Source organism: Branchiostoma lanceolatum, chromosome 14 (genome assembly GCF_035083965.1).
Source record: "Branchiostoma lanceolatum isolate klBraLanc5 chromosome 14, klBraLanc5.hap2, whole genome shotgun sequence".
Classification (NCBI taxonomy): Eukaryota; Metazoa; Chordata; class Leptocardii; order Amphioxiformes; family Branchiostomatidae; genus Branchiostoma; species Branchiostoma lanceolatum.
In genome coordinates, this window is record NC_089735.1 from 7,243,929 (window position 1) to 7,264,402 (window position 20,474).

General features: G+C 39.2%; 1 protein-coding gene across 1 annotated transcript; it reads right to left on the bottom strand.

Annotated features, from left to right (window-relative positions):
- Window positions 1-24: 24 nt before the first annotated feature.
- On the bottom strand, window positions 25-20,090 carry LOC136448336 (phytanoyl-CoA hydroxylase-interacting protein-like). The gene is made up of 3 exons (XM_066447739.1): window positions 19,569-20,090; window positions 8,553-8,894; window positions 25-4,269 (listed from the first exon to the last, which is right to left on the bottom strand). The coding sequence occupies exons 1-3, from the start codon at window positions 19,687-19,689 to the stop codon at window positions 3,608-3,610; spliced, it is 1,125 nt and encodes a 374-aa protein (XP_066303836.1). The 5' UTR covers window positions 19,690-20,090; the 3' UTR covers window positions 25-3,607.
- Window positions 20,091-20,474: the final 384 nt, after the last annotated feature.

Below are 20,474 nucleotides of genomic sequence, written 5' to 3' on the forward strand. Positions count from 1 at the left end.
GTGACAAAAGCACAAATCTACAAATCTTATTTGGAAGTGATTTATTATATGACAGTCGTGATATACATTTCTATGTTCCTCAGTTCACTTTGTAGGAATAACATCATATTACATAATTTTCCATTTCACTTTGTCACAGGGTGAATATATTCAGCACTCTTCTCTAGTCTTCCTGAACTATATCTTTTACATATTTCTAATTTTCATACATCAAGATATTATCTTCAGCACAGTAGTTATCAAAATCGGGACACAGTGAGGGAAATTTCTGTCATTTACTTCTTAGGGGGATGAACAGTTTTCCTGTTACTATTTTTCACTAAAATACCAATATATCTAGCAATTGGTAAAGTCATGCCGCCCTTATCAACCTGATGCAAAAAACTATATTTTGTAAAAGGCTAACATCTACTAACATAATTCCACCAGAGTGCATAATTCCGCCACCCTGAAAAAGATACGTCCAAACAGATCTCGAACACAATGTCCCCCAGCATAACATACTGCTGTATATCTTAACTTTGCATACCTGCACTAGGGATCTCTCAAACACGCTGTTTTTTTTAAGTGACGGAATTTATGTAACTCGGCAGATTAATGTTAATTGAGGTAACATTGAGGGGGAGGGGCATTGGCACAACTTAAAAAAGAGATAGTTATTTTTTTGGACACAGCTGCATAATTCCCCACTAATCAAAAGTTAGTATCACACATACCAGTACCATGGAACTTGACTACTCACAAAAATGAGTAAATAACAATTAATGTTAATGCAAAATGTCGTATACCTAATAGTAGTATTGCAGAGTTCTTTACACAAATCAATGACTGAATTGAACATTGTAAACAAAAATATCCAAATATGGTAGTCAGTTGATAATAATTTCACCGCGCCCGTTTTCAAGGGGTGGCAAGTATGTCATGGCCAATCACAAGGCTCGTATCAATTGGCATTAACATCTGATTATTAATCAAGGACATATAAAATACGCGACTTGAAAAGGAAAGGCTTTGAACTCTAAATTTCATACTCCACACTCTAACATCCTTTCAAAAAAACGCGAAGTTGATTAAAAACCAAGATACCAAATAGACGAATTTGAGCCACACAAACTGGTTTCGTCATAGGGGCGATTTTTCACACAAACTGTCTATGTCATCACCCATGTCCGCTAAGAATAGAACGTGTTCGAACGACATTCCCCGAACCCGAAGTACAAAATTAGCCGTTTTCTCCGTATTCTACGCAAGTGAGGAAGGCGAATAGCCATCAACATTGTGTAGCGATGTCCGGAAATGTTTGATGGCATGTGTGTGGGCGCCGGGCTGCCCGCGGGACTTGAATATCTGGAGATGCCGGGCTCTGTGACACCGGTCGGGGTTCGGGAATGTCGTTCGAACACGTTCTATTCAATACAGACGTGCGTGATGACATAGACAGTTTGAGCAAAATCCCCATGACGAAACCAGTTTGTGTGGTTTAAATTCATCTAAGTATTAGAATCCTGAAAAATATGAATTATAGGAAGAATACAAGTAACTGTAAGAATACCACCTTAATAAAAAACAACCGAAGCTGCCACAGAAGTGATCATGCAGAAATATCTGATTCGCCAATCTATACATAAAATACTTGCTGCCAATATATACATAACAACTTCATAGACAGATATACAAATATTAATTCTGCAGTGACATTCAGTCAACTTAAAAAACCTCTGCTGTTAACGACCAATAAGTAGTATGTATCATTACTTTTTAAAACATTTATTTTAACAAATAGAAAAAAGGAGTTTTAACTCAGTGTTTTGTCTATCATTTTAATTTGTAGTTCTTTATACCAAGGAGGTTTCTTGTCTGAGGCTCACACAATATGATCATGATGCAAGTAAATGTTACACAAAATGGTACATTCATGAAAGTCACATACTACATGTAGTTGTGAGAGATTTACAATGCAGATGCAGCACCAGTGTTTCAGTAGTTTCCGTTGATATGTGGACTATATTAATTCACCTGGCCAGACTTAAACTTTGTTTGCACACAGTTTAAAACAGTGATTCCTCTGGATATTGACTCTTTACAGATACCATACAATCAAGTCATGTGTGTCAGAGCTGTTGATTAGGAACTTGGTTTGGATAAGCAGTTACTGTAGTACTATTGTCTAACAGTGCCCAATGTGTAGTTTCCCTACATAGAACTAGGCAACACAGACTTCCAATGACTGAGACTGTAAGAGCACCACTTGAGATTCAGGACCCTTGACAGTACTGGTTATAGTTCAACCATCTTGTCCAAAATTCTACTTCAGACATTGCGAGTTGCACCAGGACAAAGGAAAAGAAAACCAAGGTGTAGCCAGAAACAAATTCTCTAGCGAATGCGTTCGAGAAATTCCTAGAATACTTGTAAAGACGAACGCAGTTCTACACAAATGGCTCCGCTCTTGAGGCGTCACCAAAAACTGCATATCTAATGCTGAAATTTGGTTGGGGGCATTCTGCAGTTACAGTATTTGCTTTCAGATTTTAAATGTTGTGCATATTGGAAGTGACACATCTGACAGTGATTCCCTCTCATCATAAATAGGCTAATGTTTTGATATAATTTTCATATAGAATTAGAGCATTCTCCAGTGAACACGTCATTCTGGGGTTAATCAGGTCCCTACAGATACTTCATTACCCTCAAAGTTTATTTTGAACTCAGTGCCTAACATTACACCACATCTCTGCACTTTAATACAAGTTTCACCCAAACAGATCTCACTTTATATTTTCTTTGTTCGAGCAAACTGATCTACGGTGTAGATGTAAGTTATGTCTTACAAGATTTTTTATTGTTCAGGATTCTCCAACTTGAAAGGGTTACATGTATATAACCATTTAGATTTACACTTGATGATATAGCTTAATATTTTCATATACTTTGTTTTGTGACTAAGCATCTTCTGAAGCACAACATTTAAGCTGACTGATTAGTTATCCAGAACTGCAAAGTTAGTTGACAATCCGAGTAACCAATATAACCTGTTGGCCAATATGATTTGAATATATCATAATTATAACTGGGCTAAAATATTTTTCCTCTTATCATATTTTCAAAAATGAACATATTGGGTCTTTTTAAAAATTCACAAAGAAACAGCAGCAGATGTTTGAGACTTTGAGGAGCAACTTACAATAGTTGGAATAGTCTCATACATTTAGCCAGATAATCCAGTTAGTGATATTCTTATCAATAAAACTGGTTTTTCACGAGGGTCTATTATGCAATGTATGTGAGGCTTTAGTTGCTACAATGCACGTACCTAGAATACAAGTTTTACATGTGAGAGGCACACTGTATATTAACTTGATGCAGCAGAGGTGGGCGTCACCATGTTCACACTTATACTAGTGCAGCCTCACCTTCATATTATACACCTCACACACTTAGACAAGAGTTCAAGACAAGTCTAGGTGACAACAACATGACACAGTGTACCTATGGGGTCTTTACTGATGCGGGTTTCCGGAAAAGGTAGCCTAGGCTAGGTTACTTAAGCAACCCATCCAGCCTTCTTCTAGCCTAGCCCACCTTTTCCGGAAACCCTACTGAAGCCTTACTTGTTGATGTTGCACATTTTACAGCTTGCATCTTTCTTAGCATTTTCTGTTGACAAACTCGGCACTACGTGCCCCTGTATAGATAGCATTTGGCCTTCTTTCAGATTTAATGGCTCAGTGTAAAACAACTCTACGATCAAGTCCTGGCAGACGGCAAACTCCATACTGCCGTCGTCACGCTTCTTGCGCGTGAGGAACTCATTGTTTGAAGGATCCAGCAGCGGCAACTTTCCGCTACAGAACTGGTCCCCCTCCGAGCCTTTTGTCGTCAAGACCAGGTTGACGAAGTGGTACGCCGTGTACATGCAGTACAAGTCGGCGAAGTACAGGTTGGCGTTCTCGTTAAACATGGCGGCTGCCGGGCACAAGAAGCGCTCACGGCCGTAGGGGGAATCGATGGGAATGCGGGGCCCGTCTCGCTCGTTGAATTCGACATTCGCGCTGAAGGATATTCCCTTTAGGTTGCCGTTAATGGGAGAACCGTGGCTGCCACCATCGTCCTTTATGGAAGGTTGCAGCACGCCTCCGTGGTTCATTCGCATGAAGTCAAAGTATTCCTGGTGCTGGTTACGGTAGAAGTGCGTGAGTGGAAGCTTGCGGTCCGACATAATGTTCCGAGCTTTGTCCAGAAGTTGGTTCAACTGCACTGAAGAATAGTCTGGATGAAGACAAAATTCACAAGACTGATCAGTCATTTGTGAATAACTTTAAGCTTCAGCTGAATCTATCTATTATAAAGCCATGTTTGTTGATTTTGATTATATGGATCACATCCTCTGGGAACCCCAAAACTGATGCGAGTTTGGCATAGAAAAAAAAGTTGCCTTCATTATGAAACTTACATGGTCAGGAATATACCGGACAATAGATTCTTCATTTTTTGTTCTTTTAACAATAAAAATAATTCTTCTTCTTTGACTTTGACATTCTTCGACTGTCACATTAGTATCTGTTTTACAAAATATGTTTTTGTAATTTACAGCATACAATATGATATATTTTCTCATTTTGCTGCTGCTTTGTATGATTTACAGTATGGCCAAAACGTTTTTTGGAAATGGATGAAAATTGATGCGAGCATGGATGTCATCCATACAATCAAATCAACATGGCTTATATAGTAAGAAACGCTTGACATAACTTACTTGTACTTTGATAAGAATGTATCATTTACCCTCCTGTTAGTTTCCTGTGTAATCTTTTTGAATGCACCAGTGCACCTATTCCCCAAAATGTATCGTGAGGCCTGCATATACTCAGTACAGCCTGGCTTATGTGCACATTACATTTACAAGTAGGCGCAGGTACAAAAAGAACATAATTATTGTACGATTTGTATCGCATTTCTGCAAAATTTTACAATGTATCAGTGTTACAGTCCTACATATTATCCAGATGGTATTTTGAGCCCTCGCTAGACTGTGAACTGGTATTTTACTAGCTTCTACTGTAACTTAATATATTCCATGCTATACAGTACAGCGTAGCCGGCACCATATATTGGTTGCTTTGCTAAAAGCTTCACTCCGACATGACAGATATCCTACAGGCCATGACGTACATGTACACTGAACAGTTGTCCTTGAGGTGATGAAATAGAAACAGGCTGACAATAGGAAACCATATGGTGTGACCTTGAAAATGATAACTAACCATTCTACAACCATGGAAATTTTCTATCAATCTGTAACTGAGGCCAACTGAGGTATTCAAATCATAAAATTATTTCAGATCTTATTCACTATCATTTAGGCCATATCGATTGACTGAGAAAATCAATACGACCACAAACATTTTTTACGATGGGGGAGGGGGGCAGATCCTATCTGTAGTAAGGCAAACCAAGATTAGCTTCACTAAAGATGGATAGAAAAAACTGGAAATACATGTCATTTATAATCAGACGTAATGGGTATAGATTTATTTTAGGCATAATGCTGTAACTGTTCTAAATCTGGCTTACTTTGAAAATCAAACCATCCTTAGATTACTTGCTGATTTGGCAAGAGCAAAGTACATGTATAAAGCATAGTCATACAGTAACAGAGAATTTTTTTCTTTTTATCGTCAGTTGATACTATAAAATCCAACTAGCTTAAAGGAAGACAAGTTGCAAAGTCATCCCAGTCCATAATGGAGCTTTCCCAATTTGACCACCTATGCAAGAATGGACTCTTATAAGTTATACAGGCAACCCCATGTAAGACCATGACATGGTAAATTGATAAAGGAATGTTGTAATTATACCACTGTGACAGTAACTGTAAATTCCAAGCAGTAAATATCAATTTTTACATGTAACATCATCATCCACAAACAGGGCTTAAAATACAATATACATTAAATTTTGTACATAATGCAGGTTAGGTGCAGATGAACTTGAAGCTGTGCAGGTATTTTTGATCTGATTTCAAGTCCTGACTGTTATTAGTTCATGCACACAGTTACTTGAGTAAGTCAGAATATGGTTCTATTGTGACTTTGGGTTATGTAGAAATTATGTATATTACAGACATGTTTCTAAGTTGATTGTACATTGAGGGCATGTCTGAGGTGCTGAAACGCTATCACTCAATCACTGGACTGGAAATTATGCAGGTTATTGTGGGCGAAACTTAAGTTGTCCAGGTATTTCTGATGTCTAACCCACACTGGTCTATAGCAGCACCGTAATCAAGTGATGGCATTTCAGCACCGTGTACAATCCATCTGGAAATATGTCTGACAGTGTATCTATCGTATTTTCTGCATAAGTAAGTGGTATTTCAAGTCTAGTAATTAAGTGATAGCGTTTCAGCACCTCATGATCAGACATGCCCTCAATGTACAACTACCCAAAAAACATGACTGTGATATGCATAATTTCTACATAACCAAAAAGCACAATAGAACCGGTTTATTACCAACTGCGAAAATACATGTAACTTACATTATGTTCTACAGTAGAGCTGTTTTTGGTAAATCAAGAAGGCCAAGCTGGAATCATGACTGTATTTAGTATTGTTTGCATATGCAAGTGGTATTTCAAGTCCAGTGATTTAAGTGATACACATGTAGCATTGCAGCACCCCAGACAAGGCCTCAATCAATGTACAAGTTACCTGGAAATATGTCTAGAATACATGAATTCTCTTTCTAACCAACAAGCACAACAGAACAGGTATATTACCAACTGTCTGCATAGACATCATAGTATTAGTGGCATACTTGAATTAGTCTGAGATTGACTTTCCTTTAAACCACCTTGATCTAACAATTAATGACTAGACTCACTCACTGGCGTTCCCCTGCATTCATTTATAACCAGATGATATATATACTTGACTGATTGCTAAGCTTCTGATGGGGAAAATGTGTGGGTTAAAAATGCAAAATTCGAAAGAACTCCTTCTGAATGTACCGTAGTAGGGCTTCTTCTAAAGGGAGTATCAGCATACAAATCATGACATACTATGATTATTTCTTATCATAATATACTGTGAAATGACATGGTAATGACATGGCTGAAAAGCGTAGGGATTATATGATGTGTTTTTTTCTACTTCAGAACAATTTTTGTAAACTTGTGGGTGTTCAGTCTCAAATTGAGGGGTGTGTGCCCTTTTCACATAGAGGTGAATCAATCCAAGTTTCCCTGTTTTTATTTCTTTTATGCGATACGTGGGCCGCAAAAACGTTTGATACGGATGTTCCGGACCGGCCGATAACTTTGGTTATCACACAGGGTTTAACTTCTATCACACGGCCGCTTCCATAAAATGTAGAATGCATTTCGAGTGCGCCAGTTGTGCCGCTGTCAAAGATTTGAATACCAGATTTAGAGGTTGGAATCGATGTTGCTACTAACAATAATTTTGCTCAAGGACACAAAATCTCTCAACTTCTGGCGCATTTTGCATTGAAATGTGTGTTTTTTCAGGTGGGCATGACATAAATAAAATACAACACGGTGTATTCGGCATCACCCTCAGTCCTGGCTCTCCCGTGTGTCGCATCGGCCTTCGGGCAATGCAACTTACAACTTATACACCGTGTTGTATTCTATATAATATGTTATAGGTTACATGCTGCAGGTAAGTTTTATATAGAATCTATCTTCTCAAGATCTCCACCGTACTGGGACCATTGGCATTCATCAGTCCAGGACCTTTTATTACTCAAGGGTAATCTATTCAGTATTCAGCCCACTCAGTCTCTCACTGATAGGCAATTTTGCCAGAGGAAGCTCCTATTTTTCTATTGCAGTGCCTGACGATAAGACTCCCGTGATAGACATACATTTGTAACTAAAACATGGCAGCCATGTACCAAAGCTTCTACATGCATAGACGAATTTGAACCACACAAACTGGTTTCATCATAGGGGGATTTTGCTTACAACCTGTCTATGTCATCACGTAGATGTCTGTTAAGAATAGAACGTGTGGAAACGATGATTGTTATCACGGCCTGATATGATATAAGAGATAATATTCCTTTCTGAGCGATATAACTATTAGTAAGTAATCTCAGATCCATTTCCCTTATCTGTAGCTACTGGCAATGTGACTTATGTCTTAGTCTAACCTCTGTACAGAATCTTGCTTCATTATCCAACACCGTGTACTCCCATCTGGCAAATTGTATGCCGTCTGAACATGACTTCTAAAGAAGCACGCTGTACCCCGATCTAGTCATATTCACCTGCTTGAAGGAGCTATGATTATGGATGCAATGCAATCTCTTTTCTGTAAGTGTAACTAAGATGATTGCTTACAAATCAGAAATGTGATGCACACTCAAAAAAACTTCAACCTCATGACACGAAATTGATCCAAATGTATTTCAGTCTGTAAGCTTTAAATGGCAGATTTAACAATAAGAATTAACAACATGCGTTCTTGTGAAAAGAGCGGGATGGAAAAAAATGTAAAGATGGAAACAGCACACTGTATCTCTTACCTGCTGTACAAAACTCTACCGTTTCGCTCCAATCCGACACCTTGTACTCGCCATCTGGCAACTTGCACGCCGTCTGAACCGACACCGTGTAGTTTGTTCGCGGCTGCAGAAACCAGTGACCTTTGACCGTGAACGGCAGCGGAATGGCCTTGGCGACCAGTTTGGTCGGCACATCCTTGTGTTTGAAGGCCTTCTTGGCGTTGTTGACGTTGGCTTTCTTGTTGAGGTCGATGAAGAAGTGGGTGACGTGGTCCTTGGGGTCCATGGACCACTGGATCTTGAAGGAGTCACAGGTGATGTGGGAGAGTTTGACATCACGAGGCGTACTGAGACCCTGGGCATCTGGAACAGGAGGAGGAGAAGGGTTAGCATTTTCATCTAAGCCTACATGACCGGTGCAATGGCCTAGTAGGCAGAGTGCTTACCTAATGCAAACAGTAGGTTGTGAGTTCGATCCCGGCTGGGTCATTTCAAAGACTTCATAAATGGTATTCGTATAGTAGTAGTACTACATATACTGCTTTCTCTGTTTAGCACTCAACATTTGGGAAAGAGTATGGAAGTTAAACACACATCACTACCAAAGGTTTAACCCCCTGCTGTAGTGACTTTCACAAAGTTGTGTGGCCCAAGGGCCTGCGAAACGGAGATGGGTGCGGCTATAGGTTCCACCAAGCGACATGGGAGGGTTCCCACCTATGGTTTTGAATACAGTTTAAGTACATTAGCTGCATACGATACATGTTGGTAGGTTTGCTCCACTCACACTAGGAGAGACCCCTCTCTTTTTGATAAGTGTGGTGTTTTCTTTAACGTTCTCAAGGTGTGGCTCTCCTCAAATATGGGACCTCCAACTTTATGTCCCATCTGAGAGGACGTCTCTAACCAAAGCTGGGTACACATTTTCACTTGCATTGAGTGAGGGAATTCGAATAAGTTTTAAGTACCTTTCCCAGAGGCACAACATTGGGGCCTGCTACTAAATATAAGGCCATATTAATTTGATTATTTATATGGGTGACCTCCGCATGCTCATCAATTTCTACCATATTGTTAATCATGCAAAACAGCTACAAAATGGGCAAATACATGCCGTAAATTACAAAAAGATATTTTGGAAAACAGATACTAATGTCTAGAATGGCAAACTCAAAGAAGAGGCATGAAAGACCAAATTGAAGAATCCATCATTTGGTATTCTATTCTCAGTGTTAAGTCATTTGTTCAACCTTTCTGACCATGTAGTATGATGTAGGTTTCATTATGAAGTCAACTTCTTTTTTTATAACTTTTTTTTATTCACAGTGACTCTTGCATCAGCTTTGGGGTTCCCAGAGGATGTCACTCTTATAATCAAATCAACATGGCCTAATGAGGGATTCAAAACCGGAACCTTTAGAGTTAGATTCAACAACCTTTAAACCACAAGACCACCTTGTCAAATACCACAAACCTCAACAGCCCCTTTGGTATATATAAACATAGGACATAATTGAATTATTTTCAGTCAAGACTGAGCATAGTCAGCATGAATCTTGCCTTAAACGCCGCCCTGCACATGGTTGCAATATCTTTTGGCAGCATAATTGAATCACTGACTGTGTGAGTGTGCTTCTCATGCTTACTAATTTGATAAGGAAAGGAATAATAAGTAGATGCCATCTGGACCATTATTTATCATATTAGTAGGGTTCCAAATGGGTGAAGGAAATGAGAGGTCAGGGTGTTAAGAAGGATAAAGCGGCTGATACAGCTGAAAATGTATTGTACTCGGTATCACGGTTTATCAAATTTCCTCACTGAAAAATTACCTTTGGGCCAGTCTTGGGCCGGGCATGTTTAAGAAGTGGAAAAAATCAATAAAAGTTGACTGGTGGACTTTGATAAAGAAAAACTACCCAAAAAACATGGTACATGTAATCAAAAAGATGGTATCAAAAGCTACATAAATTTGTAAATATTCAGTTAAAAATTCTATTAATTTCTGCTTTAAAATTCCTGATCTTTAGGGGAAAAACCAAATGTGAGTACAAATTTAGAGTTATTAATAACAACTCTATCAATGCAATTTTCCAGCATTAATTTCATAAACAATGAGTCACTAGTATCTCATTGCTTTCCCCGCTCAAATATAATAGCTGAATCCTTAATTAATTGTATGCAAATGACAAATTGTACTTACATTGTATTTGTTAAGGTTTACTGATAATATCATTGTACCTGAACAATGTATATTATTTTGTATAAGTAAAATATGATGGTGAAAATACAATGTCCTGGTGCATTTCAGTTTACATTCTTAAACTGTATTTGACATCTGAAAGAAAAGAAATCAGAAAGAATCCCCACCTATACTGATGACTCTAAATTTGTAGGACGTTAACCGAAAACACAACTTTTCTTTTCATAGGCCTTAGCTGTGGAATTTGTAACACTGTATGCAGTTTATCATGGCAAACAAATTGTATTGATTAGGAGGAACATTGTTAAATTTCATACATCTTCAGGCAAACACAGATGGCATGTTTAAACATGTCTGTTCCACATTGATTATGCATGCGTATCATTCTGACAGGTGGCAGGCTTGTTACATTTCATACATCCCCAGACCTGGCAAACACAGATGGCATGTGTTTAAACATGTCTGTTCCACATGTCTGTTCCACATTGATTATGCATGCGTGTCACGCTGACAGGTGCCAGGCTGTTCCCTGTCTGCTTCTGTGTTCTGTTTACCTTTCTGGCTTGTTTATGGTTGAAGCAGCAGGGAGGTGTCAGAAAGGTCACATCTAAAACACCTGTCTCCTTAAAGGCTTTGTTAGGCAGGTGGATTCTGCCATGCAAACATTAGAATGGCATCCTTAGAAGAGGTTTGTATAATAATACTTGGATTGGAAGTAAACATTCCGACTGATCCACTGTTGAATGTACAAAAATTGTAAAACATGTCAGCTTGCTATATGGTGGCCCTTCCTTTGTGAGAGTTTCTCATAAATATTTTTTCAGAACCTAGCATACTAGCAGTACATGCAGTTATGAAATGGCTTGACTGTAGAGAACAGAGATGAAGGAAAATGACATTTATGATAAATATCCTGCTGCGAACGACTGCAAAACCCCTTAACAAATGGGTGTGGAGATACAGAATGTATGATAATCTTAAATCCAACACAACAGTTAAGGGTGGAAGATGACACCTTAACAAGGTCCTTCATCAGTCCCCAGTTGAAGGGAGTTAGGAAGCTGACGTCAGCAAGGATTGCGAGAACCACTACAACCTTCTTTTAATAACTGTCTATGAACTCTGAGGAAGAACTGCATACAGATCTGTTTCCACATCATCACGAATCCCCTAATCCCCTTGCACTGCATAAGGACAGTTTGTGAGATTACGTGATGAATGAAAATGGGTGATTTCCCTTGAGGTTTTTCAAGTGTGGAGGTGGAAGTAATTCATCATCCTAGGCAGGTCAAGGATCTTACAAGCCTCATTGTAACTGTAAGATGAATTCAGGGCTCGAAATAGAATGTACATGTTTGGGTCAACTTGCACTGGTGCAGATGAAAGAAAAATTACTAGCACCAAAAAGAAATTACTTCAACAACCCAACTTTTGGCATATTCAGGAAAGTATGATGCTCTTATTCCCCAAGATTGCCGCTTATTACAATGCCACTAAATGTGTCCCAAACTAGAAATGGATACTAAATGTGGCTTGCTTAATGTGTAATTTGTTTGAGCACCAATTTTTCATTAAGACTTAGAGTGAAAATTTACCTGAGCAAAATGGGATAAATTTCTACTGGTTGTATAACTTGCACCGGTGCAAGTCTCTTTGAAATTACGTGCATGGCTCCAATTTTTCGTGCGCAAACTTGCTCATTGCAAGTGGCATTTCGGGCCCTGTGAATTTGAGGAAATAGGGGTTCACTGCATGAGGACGTATCCACCTTGATATCAATAATTCCGGTGACCCGAAACGCAGTATTTAGATTCTTGGAAAATCTCCAGGTTTTCTCTGTGAACACCTAGTTCAGCTGAAGTTAAACCACCCACATTTGGCTTTGCAGGCACACTATGGCAGTTTTTATATTTAATTTAGTATTACATCAAGCAAACAGCCTTTTGCGTCATCATCTAACTCAAAGGCTTTGTGAAAGCTCAGTAGTATGTGTCTAGTGCTGAAGATCCCCTATTTCCCTCAAATTCATGTTTCAATGGGGCTTGTGATATCTATCAACAACACATCCTTGCATCCAAACGCATCCCATATAATAATGTAACATTACACATTATGTGCATGTGTCCTCACTTAGCTCATGGTTTAGGTATTCCACAAACATCCAACTGAGGCCCTGAGAAGGGAAAACTCAGCATCTTACAGCTGTAACAGTAATTAATTGCTTTGAGGATTCCCATATGTAGCAAGAAGGATCAGGTTGATTTTACCAACTTGGCCGATGGTCTACTTCAGTACTTGGCCTGAGGTTTGGGGTTATTAAGCATAAGGGTTAGGGTGTTTGGCCGAGTTGACCAGGGTGCTGGGCCGAGTTGGTCTGATTAGACATGGGCCTTGTTGGTAATCAGCCGAAGCATCCAACAGATGCAGATGTTGATGTTCCGTTATAACGCATATATTTCAAATGCACTGAATGTTCCTGCGCACTTTGGCCCATCAGTTTCAGCAGAAAAGTCCCCTGGATAAGGCACTGAGCCTCATAATGGGTTTCAGTGACACTCAGCTATCACAAACCCTGATGTATCTACCATTGACGTATACAGACCTGTTCTCATCCACCATACGTTACTAGTACCAGGGCTTGAAATACTGGGTGCTGGCACATCCAAAATGGAGCTGTACACCTAACTGTGAGTGCACCAGTGCACCAGTGCACCTAGCTATATTTTTAGGGTATATATTCTTCAAATACCTGCAAGTGCAAAAGCAATATATTTACTTTTTGTTGTACTTTCTCTGATGTGTAACTTGTTTAGAATTGCAATAGAATTACAGATTGAAGTTCTTAAGAGTAGGGTTAAGTTTTTCTGACGTTCCATATTCAGTCTTGATTTTATGTTGCGCACCAAAAATTATTTCTGTGCACCAACATTTTGAGTTACTAGTGAAGTTGCACCTTTTCTCAAAAATAAATTTCAAGCCCTGATACCTGTGGGTCACAATGACTACAGTCTAAACCATGACATGAGAAAATTGGGAATAAAATGACTGTCATAAATCTTATGATTATTCTAAGAGAATTTATTGAGAAAAATTAATTAGACCCTAACCATGACAGTCTAGATAGAAGATTTCAATCATCTAAATTGAAGAAGAATTTTAGGTGGCTTGGGGAGTCAGGAGGTAGATTATGCATTTGGCATTTGGCTAACTGTGGTACAATGTAACTACTAGTATATGATCGTAAATCAGACATGCCATCAAATAAAGAAACCTGATATACTGCCTGCCTGCCATTAGGGACTACAGGGAGAAGTGGAGAGACATTTATACTCTAGCCATAGAATAGTACTGAGCGAGCTTGACACAGTGGGTGATAATGATGAGGATATGTACATACATTGTACCATCCCTGCTACATATACATGTATTATTTTATACACAGGACTTGAAATACTTTTTGCATATCTGCACAAGACAAAGTTGACCTGCACCAATAATTTTTCTATCTCTTTTATTCTAATCAACGAAAGTAGAAAATTATAATGTTTTGAAGATGTTCCTTAATTTATTCCTTAATTTAAGTAGGCTTGTGCATGTGAATTTTGTCTTCTGCTGTATTAGTATTAGAGGACACTACGTATACTTTGAAGAATGCAAGGTATTTGGGGGCATGTCACCCTACACGTTAACATTGCAGCCTGGTTTTATCAAGGGCCAGCTAAGGTTGATGTGCAAGTAGATATCAGAAGCACCTGCACAGCTCCACCTTTACCTGTGTTTATCAGTCTATTATGCAGGACTGGTAGTACAAAAATGATATCTATCTCACCTCATATGCCAACGACATGAAATTTATTAACTGTTGAACTTTAAGAAATCATTTAAATTCAGATAAAATGTTTCGGATGTAGAAATGTGGGAACATTTCCAACCTGATGACTTTGACAGAAGCCCAGTGTACCCTTGCTTGACCTCTACATGCCATTCCCATGGGATTGAAGCCAACTTCCACAAACATACATGTACTATATAGTATTACAATACCATCCCTCCCTCCCGCACTGTTATTTTTTCCAGACTTAAACAAGGAAAATTGCTGGATGTACATGTATGCATATGACAACATCCTATGATGAGGTCACACGTTCGCGGCGGTCACGATGACACCTTTCATTGCAGTGTGCCAATCAGCCTGTAGCGTCGTATGATGGGCATTTTTATTACCCGTCCTACATCTACCGCTGAGGGCTGATAAAATACATGCAGCAACGAAAGGCATTGTACGTCATTGTCTTACATCCTTCAGTTTTCTTTGACCATGCAAATCAATTTACCTGATGGCATTTATATTAGAAGTTTCTAACCTTTGAGTAGACATTTCTTTGTCATGGTTTTGCCTTTCATGTCCAATATCAATTAGTTTCATACAATAATAAATCTAATATGAAAGGCATTAGATTACAAACAATTACTGTTACAGTAGATTATTGTAACTAAATGTTGAAATTTTCATTCACGAAACTAGTAACCCAAAATCTGTAGTTTTTAAAGCAAAGAGTTCAGGTACCAGAGGAAAAATTATACCACTTGGTCACATTTTTCTGACTTATGATTTTGTACTGCACATTTTTTGACATATTTCAGGAAATGAATTTTTTCACGTGTAGAAAACCTGTTCCCAGTAACCTCTTCACTGCAAACTCAAACCCACCACGAAAATACTTGTTCTGTCTTCTGCCTGCCTACCAACTTGTTTCAACGGTAAACCAAAAACCACTGCAAACAATCCATTTTCTCCCTACGGCGAAATTAAATCCCTGCAAACTTATTAATTAAAGGCATTTACAGTACCTGCATGTTTTGATAAGAAATGTCACATAGTCATTTCCAGAATAATCATTGATTCCTTTCCCTCAAACTACGATAGATATCCTACAGAAACTGTGAGGCTTCAAATTGCAATATTTCATTTACACCAGCTGTAATACCATTTTTGGCATCCTCAAACTCTAAGCAGCTTTGGGGCAAATCAGATTAAAATCTATATCAACAAGTTGTGTATAACAACAAGTTTATACACAGAAAACCTTTTGAGGTGGGCAAATCTAATCAGAAAGGATCCCCCAAGGTAAAATATTGATTGATTGATTGATTGCTTGTTTGTGTGTAACCTTTATACCACAGACATATGACTATGTGTTGAATAGTCATTGGACTTCAATCCCTGAGGCTCTCCAAGGGTTTTCCCTAAAACATATTTTTCGAAATCAATAGATAATATTTCCCATGGAAAAAGATATAATAATTAGTATATACATATAATTGATCCAATCGATCAGAATAAAAAACAGCAAAACCAAAATTTTCCCTGCAGTACTGTGAAAAGCTGCCAGGGGGCCAAAAATCAAATTGTTCCTTCATCTTACCAATATCTAACATACCAAATATCATAAATATCAATCCATAACTTCTTGAGTTATGCTGTTCACAAACAAATACACACACACAAACATAATTATAACCTTCTTGACGAATCGCAAAAAAACATCACACTGATCAACTGCACTATCTGTATGTGTAGAGCCAAACCCTATATATAGTGCCTGACAGATAAACACCTGTACCAGTAGTGGTGCGTACCAGTATACATAACAATGGCGCAAAGGTCACTTCTTCGCCCTGAGGTATGCGATAAGCACTGGCATGTATGCAACATCATGACCAACTTCAGATTTCACAAACAAGGGTTTAGTTCTTTCCATAAACCTTTTCACCCAGCAGACAATTATTTTTGGCCTGCAACCTGCCTGAAATGATGCTGCGTACAATAACCGATTCGCGTGTACAACACAAAATATACTAAACCAACATGTGCACTATCATTCCCATTACTAGACAGATGTTTGTACCTCCATTCTGTCATTCATGGGTAAATGTTTGTCAGACATTTAAGAGAAGAAGTGTTTGAGCAAACATGGTCAGTAAATCAGCTCGAGTCAATGCACTGACATTCCCTTTGTGTTTTTGGTTTGTTTACTTTCCCTAGCCGGTTATAAAACAATTACATTGCATAGGAGGGCCAGGCGGAACTTTTGAAGGCTTTCTTGATAAGGATACACAAACAGGCAATTTCTATGTTAACTAAAGTTAGTTATTACCAACACATTTCTAAAGAATGCCTGGCTATAGGAGTGGCAACCATATGTGACATTTGAATTGCGCAGCTCCAATTTTACCTGTACATGCAGCCTCATGATGCAGGTAGTGTTTCCAGCCTTGTACATAAATACAGATAAAATCCATCCTATCACATAACCGGCCAATCTTTCTTGTCGTTGAGAAAACTGACAAATTACATGGACAGCGAACAATGAGTTTTTAACATAAAGGAAAACCTGTACTAACTATGTATTCATAGTCATAGTCAAGATTCTAACTGAAGTAACTGAAGTAACAGTTTGGCACAATTTGAAAGACCTCAATACATGTACTATTAATAATAGTTCTTCATCCCATGACCTTTCACTTTTCAGGTTGCGGGAATTCTATCAATCAATTATAGCAAATGGAGTGTGCAACCCGAGCTTCCTGCAAATAAAGGACCGCCATTTCCTGCATAGGAGGGAGTTTCCAAGGCCAGAGCTGATGGCTGGAACAATTTTGCCAAATGTACTCGGTACTGATACATGTAGCTGAGGAGCTGGCATGAAATAGACTTGGGGCCATGCTCGAGTGTCATTTTCGGGACCTAGAATTGTAGGTGCATAGAAATTTTTTTTGGTGCACGAAACAAAAAAAAATGAATCCAAATTATTGCTAACTTCAAAATTCTATACATTCATTGTAATACAACTATACTGATTATATTATTTTTCTGACACTTAAGTCAAGAATGCTGTATTCTAGGGTATAATAATATTATCTTTACCTGTGTAACCATACACAAATAGGTGCACCTGTGCACCTACAGTCAAAACTCTAAGGTAAACAGATCAAATATTGGGTGCAATAAAGTGCATAATAATTATCAATATCATGCACCCACTATTTCAAGCCCTGCTTGGGACTATGGATGAGAACCAAGTGGTCCCGGGTTCGAATTCTGCTGTGTCACCTATCTTGTCCCCTTGGGAAAGGCACTTAACACGACTTTCCCAACATGCCAGAATGGTCGTCATCAAGACCGTGGGCATTAAATTTAAAGACAAGAAAGAAACAGAAAATGGCTTTGTCGCTTTCAATTTCATGTACCTGCTGACTGATTCTTAAAGATCTACAATAGCACAGTACAATACTAGTAGTTGATTACACAGTAGGTTATTATATGAATAACAATGTTGCATCTTTCTTTGTGAGGGTGTGTTTTTTATGGGAAGGGTATGTTTAAAGATAGGTCCCCTGGGATAACGCTAGGTGTCAAAACATCTGCTCTACTAGGGCCAGAGAAATGGCCTCCACCAGGCCTTCCTACAGGGGTATAGGTCGAAGACTAGAATTCGGAAAAAAAAAAGATCAATAATTGGCCAGTAGAGTCAGTCCAGGTAAGGGTTAACAATTCCCCTTCACCTGCAAATGAAACCATATGGTGGCCAAGCTTCCCTGGCAAATATTCTCCCTATAGCCGGCATAGTTTACGTTAAGTTTATTTCTGTACCGTGACTCCTGCCCCTCCGTTTCACTTCGACCTTGTCGAAAAGCGGCCATATTATGGCCGAACAAGCATTCAAAGTAAAATAAAGGCTTTGACTTGACTTGACTTGAGTTAGTCTGGTAGAGACTGAAAAGAAGCTACGTGTACATGTGACTGACCAAGTCAGTGTGATAGGAACTAACAACTAAAGCTGAGTACTGGTACAATGGATTAAGTTATATTTAGGTACATGTCAAAAATACCGAAACGCTGTGTTCAGGTACTGGACTGGTACTAATCTGTTCAAGCCTGACTGGGATGACAGGTCAGGGGAACGAAAAGACAACAAAACATACGAAACATTTTGAAATTTAAAAATTGGTCACAAGTATAATTTGTGTAGAATCATGGTTCTTGATATTCACTTTTATTTTGTGTCCCGCAAAACACCCCGTCTCAGGGTCCAGTGGTTTGGAAATGTGACCCCAACCTAACTGGGTCAATCCAGGTGAATGCATAGAGGTGTGAAGTGGGTCTCTCTTCTTTCTTGCCTTTAATGCCCAGGGTGTTGAAGACGCCCGTTCTGGCAATGTTAGGAAAGTCGTGTAAAGTGCCTTTCCTAAGGGCACAAGATCGGTGACACGGCAGGATTCGAACCCGGGACCACTTGATTCTGAGCCAGACATGCTGCCATTGCGCCACATGATGACCCCACAACATATCTTTAATTGTTATCAAAATGTGACCTAATTGACAATAAATAAGGGTTGTTGGGACAAATGAATGTAAATTTTCACACAAACCCCATACAAATCCTCTCTGGCACACCTTTTTCAATCTACATGTATCACAGCAATACAGGTGGTGCCGTAAATGCCTTTAAATTCACAGGGGCATTATTCTGTGGTAGGGAGAAAATGGAATGTTAGCTGTGGGTTTTTTTTGGTTTGAGGTTCAAGAAACAAGAGGGTACGCAGGCAGAAGACAGAACACACATTTTCATGGTGAAGAGGTACCGCGAAAATTGCGAACATAATTCAAACCACCGCAAAAATGTCATCATTTACAGTACAGTACGCCCTCCCACCTCCTCAAAACAACAACCTGTGACAACAGGACAAAGCACCTAATCAGATCAAGCAGCTGAATTTCGTTACTGTTGTTGAAATCTAAGTTGAAATCTGTCCATATTGCTGAAACGTACCGCCCTGTAGCTGCACAGCTGACAGCTCCTCGGTCGCATCAGCTACGCTCACCGGCCGGCTCTTGGGCGGGACCTGGGGAGGGATCTTCCGGCCCCCGCTGGCTCCTGCTCCCGTACTCATCTTTCCCAACGATCGGTGCTTTTAAAAACAACCTGGGTATACAAGTCTCTTCAATCCTAACCTGCAGTGCAGTCGCACAGGTCGATCGAATTAAGCCCCGGTGAGAGGACAAATCCTTTCCTCGGGAGACAAGCTCACAGCCCCCGCTTGACTATCGGGACGTGTACGTCGCACTAATTCGATCCAGTACCTCGTGACCTCTGGGACTGTAACAGGTAGGCGTAGGCGTTTAGCGATACATGGTCGTGTTCACACCTTCAGTGTAGTCTCAGGTGAACTCTATTGGGTCAATTTTTCCGATATTACGTGCTGTTGTACCTTAAACAAACACACGGTCCAATGTCCGAAGTTTGGACCCATCACTTTCACTGCGCCGTGAAAAATGATTCGAGTTGTGCGGGCTTTCCACATATGGTCTGTTGTATCACTCCGCCAATTATTTCCGGAATCTAGCTCTGTGATGAGGTCTATTAAAAAGGAATATATATTGTATATGATATTTCCCTCAAATATTTTTCTTTTCACATCGATGTGATTTACTGAAGGAAATATTAATCAAAGAGCATGTATTGCCGTAGTTAAAGATCTATGCTGCTATACGGCGGACGATTACCACTTCAGCATTTACTGATCGGGTCAAACCATAATATGAAGGACACGGGGGTGTCATGTAGACCGACTTGAAGGTCCAATATCTTAGCCGCAAATTGATTCACATACAAGGATCATGTCATATCTAAGTATCAATAGAAACATCTTCCGTACACTAAAAATGTTAAAATGTT

Bases quoted from the DNA above. Each gene is read 5' to 3' on its own strand.
- LOC136448336 (XM_066447739.1), bottom strand. From the start codon at position 19,689: ATGAGTACGGGAGCAGGAGCCAGCGGGGGCCGGAAGATCCCTCCCCAG. The intron at 8,895-19,568 runs GTACGTTTCAGC...CTCCTGTTCCAG, and splicing joins AGCTGTGCAGCTACAGGGCG to ATGCCCAGGGTCTCAGTACG. The intron at 4,270-8,552 runs GTAAGAGATACA...GTCTTCATCCAG, and splicing joins GGTAGAGTTTTGTACAGCAG to ACTATTCTTCAGTGCAGTTG.